The sequence below is a fragment of the Rissa tridactyla genome, chromosome 9 (genome assembly GCF_028500815.1).
Source record: "Rissa tridactyla isolate bRisTri1 chromosome 9, bRisTri1.patW.cur.20221130, whole genome shotgun sequence".
Classification (NCBI taxonomy): domain Eukaryota; kingdom Metazoa; phylum Chordata; class Aves; order Charadriiformes; family Laridae; genus Rissa; species Rissa tridactyla.
The window spans coordinates 26960381-26973045 of NC_071474.1; the positions used below are offsets into that span (position 1 = coordinate 26960381).

General features: G+C 58.9%; 1 protein-coding gene across 2 annotated transcripts in view; it reads left to right on the plus strand.

The window, feature by feature from the left end:
• Positions 1–12665, plus strand: part of NLGN3 (neuroligin 3) — a 51052-nt gene that overhangs the window by 33614 nt on the left and 4773 nt on the right. The window contains exons 3-5 of one of the 2 annotated variants that reach the window (XM_054215230.1): positions 1091–1150; positions 3857–4006; positions 5644–5829. In XM_054215230.1, the coding sequence (XP_054071205.1) occupies positions 1091–1150; positions 3857–4006; positions 5644–5829 (396 nt within the window). The remainder of the gene's footprint in view (positions 1–1090; positions 1151–3856; positions 4007–5643; positions 5830–12665) is intronic. The other variant, XM_054215231.1, reaches the window with a different exon arrangement.

Below are 12665 nucleotides of genomic sequence, written 5' to 3' on the forward strand. Positions count from 1 at the left end.
CAGCCTCTCCAGGAAACAAAGAGCTACGCAAAGTCTCTGTTGTCTTGATTTTACTGTCTCTGCTGACAAAAAGCAGGGCTGTCCTGGCTCCCCAAGACTCCCTTGTTATTTCTGTATCCCGTGATAGCCAGACAAGCCTTCACTCCCCTGGGCTGCACAAGAGATAGCAAAGCCAGTCTTAATTGCTCTTTGAGCCTGGAGACTTCACCTCATTATCCAAATTCCACAGGGCCATGCAATGACTGGAAGGCATTTAGGACATTAGAGAAACTGATATCTTTAGGCTTCTGCTTTGGTCAGGGCAAGCTGGTAGGTGCCTTTGCAATCCTCAGTGGACCGTGCAACGAGTCTTTTCAGAAGGGCGTTGGTACAGGACGGAGCCGAGCAGCGCAGGGAAGGCCCCCTCATTGATGGCTCCCTGCAGCGTGCCATGGTGGTCTGGTGCTGTGGCACCAGCGGCTTGCAGCATAGCCGTGCCAGGCGCAACACGGGGCCAATGCACTGCGTGGGGCTGACGGGCAGGACCCTGGTGGTCAGCGGCCACCCTTCAGGTGGCAACCCTTCACGTGGGCTCTGCTGGTGGCAGGGGACGGGACGGTTTCCCCTATGGGAGCAGGGCTCCTGCTCGCAGCCGGGCAGTGGGAGAGGGAGCCTTGCCCCATCCCGGGGACCGAGGGTGCGCCAGCAGGTGGGGGCCAGGCTGAGATGCAGGAGGATCGGCGAGTGCTTTGAGAGGCTGCTCCTACCACCAGCGCTGATGCTGCCCCAGGCCTGTCTCTCCTCTTCCCTGCCACCCCGGGGAGGATCTGGGCAGTTGTCCAGGCGACGCGGCATCCTGGCACGGCTCCGGGGCAGTCCTGCCCGCGCCCCCGCGCCGCCCTGGCTCTGGGAGAGGTGCAGTGTGAGTAGCCAGCAGTGCTGTGGGGCACGGGCCTGGCCCCACCGTCTCTGCTATCATGCTATTTTTGAATTCTCTTTTGTTTTTTTTTTCTTTTTGTTTTGTTTTGTTTTGTTTTCGCTTTGTTTTGGTTTGGTTTGGTTTCCTTTTGTTTTCCTTTTTTTGTTCTGTCTCCTCGTGTTTGGTCCCTAGGAGCCAGCGCTAAGAAACAGGGCGAGGACTTAGCGGATAATGACGGGGATGAAGACGAAGGTATTTCTGTGCTCGAGGCTGCCACTGCATGACAAGCAAAGCAGCTCCGTTTGCCCACCATCCGCTGCCATCCCCAGGGAGCCCTGTGTGTGTCGGTCTGCCGTGCCAGGCCACTGTGTGGGGTGGGGGGCAGGCTGGCTGGCTGTGCAGGGCACCCGGGTCCTTCCCCCTCCTTGGGACAGGGTGGGGGAAGCACATGGGATTTTTTTGCTTTAGGAAAAGTTTGCTCCCGCTCCGCTTGAGCGAGGGGAGGGAGGAAGCATGGCAGCTTGGGAGGAGAGGAGCCTTCGGGCACCTGGGCCCATTTCACCCCGAGCCCGGTCACATCCCACCTCCAGCCTCATCCCTCTGGGGTCAGTGACATGCAGCTGGGAGCCAGTGACCTCCCACTCCACCCTTGCCCAGACCCGACGTGGGCACTGCCGTGGGGTGGCCCTGCCAGCAGCTTGGCACCCTTGGCACCTGCAGGGTACCTGGCCATGCCCAGAAGACCCGAGGTCTGCTCGGACCATGGCTTCTGTTAACTTCTCTCCTCCACCCAACGCGAGTGAGGTCTTGCTTGCAACCAGAGCGTTAGCACCAGCTCAGGCAGAGTCAGCGGGCTTTTAAGCAGATGTGATTCTAGATGTACGCCAGGGCTAAGCAAGCTGCAGAATAAGCTATTTTTAGTAAAAGAGGGTTGTTCATCTGCAGGGTATGGAGTCAGTGTGTTTGGGATGTGAAGAGGAGGCAGGAGGAAGGGTCGGCCAGGGTGCAGCCCTAACGTGCCGAGGACAGTAAAACCTCATGGCGTGCAGGAGTCCCAGGGCAGCTCAAGCAGTGCCTGGCAGATGGCATTTAGGACCTGGGAAACAGCTGAAAAGCTTTTTCCTTGGCACTACCAAAACTCTGTTGTTTTCTCCCACTAACCTGTGCCCCAGGATCTCTTGTACCAGGGCGTAAACTGGCATTCAGCCGAACTGACTTGACTGTGCTAAATCCCTGCACGCTAAAATGTGCCGCAGTGATTAGGAGCCATTTATTTCCTGGTACATCTCCGCACATTGCTGCCATTCTGCTGTGAGGATGTCCCTTTGCATGTGGGTGGGACCACGTGGCAGGGAGAAGAGGACACAGGCGCAGGCACCAATGTTCCTGCCCATCACATTTCAAGCAGGTGGCCCTGGGAAGGGTTGTCCTGCCATAGCTCTGCCACACGGGCGACGTCTGTCCCGGAGGAGCCGCAAAGCACTTTTTGCTCCCCAGGTCTGTGCATTTGCTTGGCTTCATCCTGGCGATAGGAAAAGAGCCAGCACAGGTTTTGCCATGTCCTCATTCTCCTGGAGGGAAGAGGTTTTCTATATGGACGGGAGGCCACCCTTAGCCATGCTGTGGGCCGCAGCTAGTGGTGGGGGTAGCCAGGGGTACCCATCAGCCTGCCCTGCAGCATCCTGTGGTGGGCAAGCCGTGGGGAGAAGTGGTCTTGGGCAAGGGTTAGGTGGGTGCAAAGCAGCATGTCCGTCCCAGCCAGGCATCCCTGCTGAGTCCGTGTGGCTGTGTCCCAGGAGTCCCAGCCCCGTGGGCTACAGGGACGGCACCGGTGAGGGAGGCAGGCAGGGAGGAGCTGCGGCTGGCCGGGGCAGCCGAGGCTGAGCCGTCCTGGCAGGTGATGCCAGCCTGCCCGAGCAAGGCGCTGCGTGCGGGTGAGCATGAGGGAGGGCAAAGTCCTCCTCACCAGCCCAGGAGAGGGCTGGGTATTGCAGGCATGTGGGACCTGGCACCGTCTCCATGACGGGCGCAACTGCCTCCTGTGTGTAACATGGGCGAGATGTACCAGGAGCCGAGCATGGGCGTTCCTTGTGCCTGGGCTTGGCTCCATGAGGGATCCCAGGCCAGTGGCACAGAAGAGGCAGGACGTCCCCCAGCCAGGGCCAGTCGAGAGAGGGAGTGTGGCTGCTCCCTGTCCCTTAGGCTCCTGCAGTCCTTCCTCCCTGGCCCTTGGGGTCCCATTCCCCATCCTCACTCCATGCCTCATGCCCTGTCCTTCTCCGGACGCTGTGCTCACCTCCCTGACACACACACACTGTCTGCCTCATCACCATGTCTGTGTCTGGACACTGGGGTGCCATGGGTTGACATCCAGGCAGCTGGCAGGTTTCTGCCTTCCCAGGGAGATGTGAAGTGGGGGCAGGAGAGTCAGATGTTGGAACACGCACCAGTGCCAGCCCCCGGCTTCCAGGTCCTGCACAACCCCCCCATCCCTGCCCCCCCGGCAATGCCAGCTTCCAGGACTCACGGAGCCGAGGGCTTGGATCCAGCCAAAGTTGGGACATGGGGCTGCATTCCGGGGCTGGACTCTGCAACTCCTACCTGCAACGGAGGTGCCGCTGGCCTGGCTCCCGCATGCGGCCAGAGCCCAGCTCCGGGGAAGAGCAGCCAGGTCCAGCGAGCATCTTTCCTGCGTGTGCTGAGATCCCCCCGCCGAGGGGACAGCAGTGTGGGGACGGCGCAGCGGCTGCCACCACCCAGAGAGGGGCTGGCGGGGTTGGTTCAGTGGTGATCGGCTTCGGAGGTCTACGCTGTGGCCCCCGGGAGAGCTCTGGGTTTGCCTCCTAAGCCCCCTCCCCAGTCCTGGCAGCTGGCATTGCCCTCGTCCTTGGTCTGCCTGTCGGGCAGGGTGCTGCGGCCGTTGGTGGGGGTCCTGTGTTTAACCGCCTCTCCTTCCAGACATCCGGGACAGCGGGGCCAAGCCAGTGATGGTGTATATCCACGGCGGCTCATACATGGAGGGCACGGGGAACATGATAGACGGCAGCGTGCTGGCCAGCTACGGGAATGTGATTGTCATCACCCTGAACTACCGCGTTGGAGTGCTGGGTATGGGCTGGCCGGCGTGGGCTGTGCCGCCAGCACGGCTGGGCGGCGGGGCGAGCCCCCCATGGCCGACTGGGCTTGAACCAGCCGGGAAGAGGGTGGAGGGGGGTGCGTGGGGCCCAGCGGGATGGGGGCTGTGCTGCGGGGGCTGCCCCTGCCCTCCGCCCGGGCCGCCAAGCGAGGTGCCACGTGGCAGTGCCCGCAGCGTGGTCTAATTCCTGGCACCGCCCCCCCACTCTCCAGGCTCATTTACACAACCTGGCTCAGCTGAAAGCAAATATTGGTCTGTGGTTAAATAAATAATAAATGTGTTTACCCAGCATCTTTTCCTGAGAGGGCTCGGATGGGTGAGCTGCCAGCAGGTATTGCCTGGCTGTCCCTGGGGACCCAGCAGCTCTCCCTCCCTGGGCACGGGCTGCTTCCAAGCCAGTTGAGCTGTCGGGACCCCCGCAGCCACTCAGTCTGCACAGGGAGCCACCGAAGGGTGTCGGGCACCATATAGAGGAGGGTGGAAGCCCAGTTTTCCTGAGCACTGGTGAGCTAGTGAAGCAAAATGGGGACACGGGATCAAAAGGCAGGGTGGTCCCCTGCCTGCTGCAGCAGAAACCCCCGGACACAGGAGATCTGCCCGCAGCATCACTGCTGCCTCCCTTATCAGGGAGGTTTGGGGAGAGCAGGTTTCTCAGCCATCTAGCCTGGCACGCTGCTCTCCCCGGGCAGCTGGGCTCCCCCAGCTGGTACCCGGGGCTGCACATCCCTCTGACGGCCTCTGGACCCCATAGTCTCTTAGGGAAGATGGCAGTTACCTGGCAGAAAATAGGCTTTTCAGTAAAAACAAGCCTATTCAAGATCTGTCAATATTAAAAGTCAGGCCTTTAAGACGGATAGGTAAACGTAAGTCACAATAGGACTTGAGTGGTGCCATTGTCATCTCCGTTGAAGTGCTGCAGCGCGTGAGGCCAGAGCACCTCCAGTGCCAGCACTGCTCCCTGCCTGATGGGGTTACCCACCTGGATTTTACCTCAGGACCATGGTTTTGGCTTCCTGCTTTGAGTCAAAGCAAACGGAACACCGATAGCTTATCTTTGGTGTTCCCTTTGCTATTGAAAGCATTTCTCAGCATCTTCCTCACTTAAGAGCCTTTGTATTTTAAGCTGCAGTCGGTTCCTCTCTGCCCAGCCCACCTTCTGACACTTATAGAGCCTCCTCCGGGCCACACTAGTCCATGGGAAGCATTGGCTGTGCACGCACTCAGCCTGCCTGCAGCCACCGATGCTTTCTCAGCTTTCCTTGGAGCATGTGGGAGACGTCTTGGCCCGTTATTGGCACAGGTGGTGGTACGGGTAGGACGGGGCTTCGTGCCCTGTCACTGCCTGCAGTTAGGTGGTGAGGCTTCCCAGGGCTGGCAGCTCTGTGCTTGCAGCCTTTGGCCCCTCTCTGTGCTGTGCAGAGGGTGCCTGGAGCTCAGTGGTGTCCCTGCTCCAGCTTAGAGCTCACAGGACTCTCATGGTAGTGGGGTCTCGTGTTGTGGTGGGACAGTGTCCTAGAGAAGCTCCTCTAGGCTGGGGAAAGGGGGGTGGGAGGTCAGGCCCCCCCCCCGCAACTTCCTCATCACTAACCAGGCTCCCCTTGGCACGCAGGGTTTCTGAGCACGGGAGACCAGGCTGCCAAGGGCAATTACGGGCTGCTGGACCAGATACAGGCACTGCGCTGGGTCAGCGAGAACATCGCCTTCTTTGGGGGGGATCCCCTGCGGATCACCGTCTTCGGCTCTGGAATTGGTGCCTCCTGTGTCAGCCTGCTCACCCTCTCCCACCACTCTGAAGGTAGGTGCCAGCCGTGCCCGAGCACGCTGCGGCTGCCAGCAAGCGCCCTGCTGACGCTAACCCGGGGAAGGGAGCCCGCCCGGCTACCTCCAGCCACCCTAGGAAAATCAGGGCTGCTTTTTAATTAGTCATTGGTGAGAGCCTGACTCAAGGCCAGGAATCAAAACCTTCTCGTCGTGGGCAGGGAGAGGCCAGCAGCAGAGCCTGTGGGAGCCGGGGAGGGAGCTGGTGCTCTCGGCGCGTGGGGCTGCAGCCCGGGGCTGGCACACACGCAAGGGTGGAGGGGGTGGAGGGCATCAGGCAGGGTACCGAGAGCATGGATCTCGGTGCCAGGAAAGGCATCATACTGGAATAGAGGGGAAGTCAGACCTGAGCCTGGGGCGGGATGGAGGGCCACATTGTGCGAGACTGGGTGAGCTGGAGGTACCGCAACTAGCAAAACCCAGGTAGAAGTGATATGATTGATATCTGTAAATACAGCAGAGTGTTTACTCTAGATAAAGGAAGGAATTATTTACACTAAAAGATTGTGTTGGCATAAGAGCAAATGTCTGTAGCCACCTGTGAAGACATTTACATCGAGCATTGGGAAAAAAAAAAAAATAACCATGGGAGTAGATGTGTTCTCGATAAACTTCCTCAAGGAAATCGCAGGAGCAAAGCCTGAACTGGATGTGGTCCACAGGGGACCAGACTGCCAGGGACTTAGTCACAGGGGCTTTATATGAGGGTGCAGCCCTCTTCCAGCGCTGTGTCCCCAAGCGTGGTGCAGGGGAGAAGGGGACATGTATGGACAGTGGATGCAGACATGACTCTGCACCCTGGAGAGACACACAAAATCGTGAAGAGCTGCAGCCCTGCCCAACAGTCTGGGAACCACAGAGGAAAGCAGAAGACCTTCAGAACCTCAGCAGGGCTGATGGTGTGGCGGAGGGTGTGTGGGAGGAGGCTGGCACTGGCCAGGCTGCCAGCAGATTTGGGCAGCCTTCCTCTGGCCCTGGGAGCCGTCGACGGACTGATTGCCCCGATGTTGTAAGCAGGAGTGATCTCAGGCCAGACTGCTGCGAAGGTGGCTGCACCGGCACCAGCTTCACGGTCTGCTCAGTAGTATTCGGTGTGGGGGTCTGCAGGTGCTGTGGGCAGCAGGAGGCTGGCATTGGCTGCGGTGGGAGGTGGCAGAGCCTGTGCTCATGGTGGGGAGTGAAAGGCGGCACCCCGCTGAGCCCAGACCTGGCACAGGGCTGGTAGGACACTGGCAGTTCCCCGTGGAGTCAAAGGCAAGCCAGAAACAGCTCTCTCCTCCCAAATTTCTCCAGTTGCCCTTTTGGTTAAACTTGTCTGATTCTGGCAAACCACTCACCCTGTGGTGAGCCCACCCCCACGTGGAGACCCATTGCCGTGCTGGGCTCTGCTTCCCACTGATGCCCCTTCCCCAGGGACAAGAGGGGCCGACAGGCTGCCTGTGCCTCCGCACCCATCCCTGCTGCCCATCCGAGTGCCCAGCGGTTGCAGCTCTCTGCCAGCCTCTCCTCGGATGGTCCAGCGAACCGAAGCGGAGAGGCTGAGCCGTGCTGCCATGGCCCACGGGATCAGAGTATGCAGAGGAGCTCCGGAGCCTCCTGGGTGGTGGGATATCCCAAGCTGGCTCTGCAGCCTACCAATGTCCCATACTCCTTCTGTGCCGGAGCCTGTGGCACAGCAAGCACCAACCCACCCTATGCAGAGTGCTCCTGCTCTCGGGGCGACGGCTCCCATCGCTGGGCTCCCCTTGGTGCCCCAAGGACCAGAGCTCTGGGGGATGCTCTGCCCCACAGACCCAACAACATCTCTGGACCTGGTGGGCAGCTGCTTTCCAAAAGCTGGCAGCTTGGGCACTCCCACATGAAGTTCATGGTGGTCCCTAGTCTTCCATGACTGCCCTGCAGGTCTGCTGTCACCGTCGCCGGTGCCCTGCCACGTTTGAGTAAAGCAGGGAGAAACAAAAAGGCAGGAAAAGCTGAAGTGATCCAGCCCTGGCAGCGCGTATGGAGCTGCTGTTGCCGGCTCAGGACATGTTTGTTCTGGATAGAACGGCAGTTCCCTGTTGCCTCGGGGTGTTCAGGTCACTTGTGCTCCTGCCTGGGTGCCTGAAGTTAGCTCCTCTGTCATCCTGCTCCCCCGTGCCAGCTCCTGAGCAGGATGCTCCTGGGGCTGTTGCCCTATCCTCTGCAGGTGACTTGGACAAACATTAAGGGGTGTTAGACTACAATAAGCTTAAGAACATGGAAAATGTGAGTTATACCTACAGAGCCACTGCTGACGTTGCAATAGCAGAGCAGGGCGGGACCAGGGCTGCGCTCACCACTTTTGGGGCTCCTGGGGTAGGATTCCCAGCTACCCAGCTACCCAGAGCTGTGCAGCACAGGTGGCAGCTCTCTAGCTCATAGGAGGAGATGCTTCTGATGGCTAAAGCCGGAGGATCCTTCTCTTGTGTTGGGGTAAATTAAGCAGAGAACTCATGAAGTTCAACCAGGCCAAGTGCAAGGTCCCGCACCTGGGTCATGGCAATCCCAGGCACAAATACAGGTTGGGCAGAGAATGGCTGAGAGCAGCCCTGAGGAGAAGGGCTTGGGGGTGCTGGTGGACGAGAAGCTCAACATGAGCAGGCAATGTGCACTTGCAGCCCAGAAAGCCAACCGCATCCTGGTCTGCATCAAAAGAAGCATGGCCAGCAGGGCGAGGGAGGTGATTCTGCCCCTCTGCTCCGCTCTGGTGAGACCCCACCTGGAGTACTGCGTCCAGCTCTGGAGCCCTCAGCACAAGAAGGACATGGACCTGTCTGTCGGAGCGGGGCCAGAGGAGCCCATGGAGATGCTGGGAGGGCTGGAGCCCCTCTGCTGTGAGGACAGGCTGAGAGAGTTGGGGGGGTTCAGCCTGTAGAAGAGAAGGCTCTGGGGAGACCTTCCAGCCCCTTCCAGTCCCTGAAGGGGGCCTACAGGAAGGATGGGGAGGGACTCTGGATCAGGGAGTGTAATGATAGGACACGGGGTAACGGCCTCAAACTGAAGAAGGGGAGATTTAGATTGGATATCAGGAAGAAATTCTTGGCTGTGAGGGTGGTGAGGCACTGGAACAGGTTGCCCAGAGAAGCTGTGGCTGCCCCATCCCTGGAGGGGTTCAAGGCCAGGCTGGATGGGGCTTGGAGCAACCTGGTCTGGTGGGAGGTGTCCCTGCCCAGGGCAGGGGTTTGGAACTAGATGATCCTTAAGGTCCCTTCCAACCCGAACCATTCTGTGATTCTTTGATTCTGTGTGTAGGAAAGGAGCACAGGTAGATGTTTGCAGACTCATTTCTGAGCAGTGGACAGGGCATGGGATGCAGCTGCAGGGGCCCATGCAGGGCTGTGCCATCCCTGTGTGGATCCCTGGGGCTCTGCGTGCCCTCCTGCCCTTGATAGGCTTCCTGGGCAGCATGGGCACAGGGTGGGGAGTCTTTTACGGGGTGAAAGCTCCTGCAGAAAGAAAAAGGGCTTTCTCTGGGTGTAATGCATTCGTGATGCTTCTTGGGGTCCTCCTCTACATCACAGGAGTGCCTGGGAGGCAGGTAGGGATCGTGGGGAGGTGCTCTCAGCCCACAGAGTCCCTCTCGGGGATTGGGTGCTTCTAGCAGGGCAGCCCCAAGGCTGCAGAGTGGTTTTCGCGGCCAGACGGTGACATCTCTTTGGAAGTGGGAATGTATGCTTGGCTGCCGAGGTGGCCCCAACCACTTGTAGAGGCCTGGAATGGAGGGGGCAGCACAGAGAGAGGCTGGGAGTGGATTGGAGGCGCTAGTCCCCAGCTTTCCAGCTACGAAAACTGCTGTCATGCCAGTATAGCATTTTTCAGGTGACACTAGGCTTTCTGCCACTAAACCATGCACCTGTGTGCCAAAGGCGGCCCCATCCATCCCCAGTGCCTGTGGTGTGGTCCCGCTGCATGGCAGCGGTGCTAGGTGCCCCGCACCCTCGCTGCTGTGGCAGAGGAGCCAGCTGTAAATGCTGTGAGGTGGGAGGGGAGTGCTTGGTGCCGCAGACAGTGTTCCGTCAATGCAGAAGCCATGGTGACAGAGGATGCAGAGAAGTCAGAGTTACTCGGTGACACCTTTACTTTGGTCTTTACTGCTCAGGCCAGCCCTCAGGAGTCACAGACTTTGGAGGTAACAGGGAAAGTCTGGACGAAGGAAGACTTCCCCTTGGTTGAGGAGGATCAAGTTAGAGATAAATTAAGTAAACTGGAGATCCACATGTCCATGGGTCCTGATGGGATGCACCCGAGAGTGCTAAGGGAGCTAGCAGAAGTCATTGCTGGGCCACTCTCCATCATCTTTGGAAGGTCCTGGAGAACAGGAGAGGTGCCTGAAGACTGGAGGAAAGCCAATGTCACTCCAGTCTTCCAAAAGGGCAAGAAGGAAGACCCAGGAAACTACATGCCAGTCAGCCTCACCTCCATCCCTGGAAAGATGATGGAACAGCTCATTCTGGGCGTCATCTCAAAGCATGTGGAGGAAAAGAAAGCTATCAGAAGTACTCAACATGGATTCACCAAGGGGAAATCATGTTTCACTAATCTGATAGCCTTCTACGATGGCATGACTGGATGGATAGATGAGGGGAGGGCAGTGGATGTTGCCTACCTTGACTTCAGCAAGGCTTTCAACACGGTCTCCCACAGCATCCTCATAGGGAAGCTTAGGAAGTGTGGGTTAGATGAATGGACAGTGGGGTGGACTGAAAACTGGTTGAAAGACAGAGCTCAGAGGGTCATGGTTAGGGGCACAGAGTCTAGTTGGAGGTCAGTGACGAGTGATGTTCCCCAGGGGTCAGTACTGGGCCCAGCCCTCTTCAATATATTCATCACCTGGATGAAGGGATAGAGTGCACCCTCAGCACATTTGCTGATGACACAAAGCTGGGAGGGGTGGCTGACACACCAGAAGGCTGTGACACCATACACTGAGACCTTGGACAGGCTGGAGAGCTGGGTGGAGAAAAACCTCATGAAATTCAAGGAGGGCAAGTGTAGGGTGCTGCCCCTGGGGAGGAATAACCCCCTGCACCAGGACAGGTTGGGGGTGACCTGCTGGAGAGCAGCTCTGTGGAAAGAGACCTGGGAGTCCCGGGGGACAACAGGATGCCCATGGGCCAGCAATGTGCCCTCGAGGCCAAGAAGGCCAATGGCATCCTGGGGGGCATCAAGAAGAGTGTGGCCAGCAGGTGGAGGGAGGTCATCCTCCCCCTCTGCTCTGCCCTGGGGAGGCCACATCTGGAGTGCTGTGTCCAGTGCTGGGCTCCCCGGTTCCAGAAGGACAGGGAACTGCTGGAGAGGGGACAGCAAAGGGCTACCAAGATGCTGAGGGGACTGGAACACCTCTCTCATGGAGAAAGGCTGAGGGATTTGGGTCTCTTCAGTCTGGAAAAAAGACAAATGAGGGGGGATCTTATCAACGCTTATAAATACTGAAAGGGTGGGTGTCAGGAGGATGGGGCCAGGCTCTTTTCAGTGGTGCCCGGTGACAGGACAAGGGGTAACGGGCACAAACTTGACTATGGGAAGTTCCACCTAAACATGATGAGGAACTTCTTTCCTGTGAGGGTGGCAGAGCCCTGGCACAGGCTGCCCAGGGAGGTGGTGGAGTCTCCGTCTCTGGAGACATTCCAAACCCGCCTGGAGGCATTCCTGTGCCACCTGCTGTGGGTGACCCTGCTCTGGCAGGGGGTTGGACTGGATCATCTCCAGAGGTCCCTTCCCACCCCTGGCAGTCTGTGATTCTGTGAAAGCAAATGGCCATAAAATGACCTCAAACCACCCCCCGGCCCCGTGCTGGAGCACCTATCTTCCCAGGGATGGGGCAGCCGGCTCTGGAGCACAGCAGGGGATCTGCACTAAGATACAGCCTGCAGACCAGGCGGGTTTGTTTTTATCGCATCGAAATAAAACTCATAGTGATCAAGAGCTATTAATGAAGCTGCTAATTTGTGCCTGCTCTGCCAGGCGCTGCGAGAGGCAGACACCGGAGGCTGGTGCAGTGCACGCTGTGTCTGGCTGCCGGGGAGACCTGCGGCTCCCCTGCCAGCCTCAGCCCTTGTAGGCGGGTGGATTCCTCGCCAAGGACCAAGGTGCTGCTTCTCTCCCCAGCCAGCCATGCCGGGGCAGGAGCTGTGACTGCCAGGCAAACCTCTTGTGTTTCCTTTGCCCCATCTCCTGCTCCTGGGGGCTGCTGCCAGCTGTAGCGATGCTCAGACCTCAGCTGGACAAGGCACCCAGCACGCCGCTTTGAGTAGTGCTTGGCCCAGACAACGCCAGAGGTGTTTCCAGTCTCAGCTCCCCAGCAAAGCGAGCAGGGAATCAGGAGGTGGCAGCAGCCTGCAGCACCAGGAGCCCTGCAGCGGACCCCCTGGTCCCAGCGTTTGGCTCAGCGGTGCCGCGGCAGCCAGCTCTGCAGGACACAGGGTGCATCAGGACCCTCACCTCAGAGGGGAACAGGCAGGGAAGGCAGAGCTGCATCTTCCTGCCTGGGCCCCAGCAGGCTGGAGGGCTCCGGGGTAAGCTGCAGGGTGGCGATGCCTCCCTGGGGTGCTTGTCGGGCTTCAGCTGGGTGCTGGCATGGAGGAGGAGGCCATTGGCAGGTCTGGGCTCTCATGGACTCCTGGGTCCTCCTGGGTCAGGATGTGGCCATGCAGAGACACAGCAAAGGGGCTCCATCAGGGACGTGACCAGCTGTTGGTGACACCAGCACGGACGTGACCAGCTGTTGGTGACACCAGCTGCCTGTGTTTCCCCAGGCAGGGGTGGACAGGGGCAGAGCCCAGCCCAGTAGGT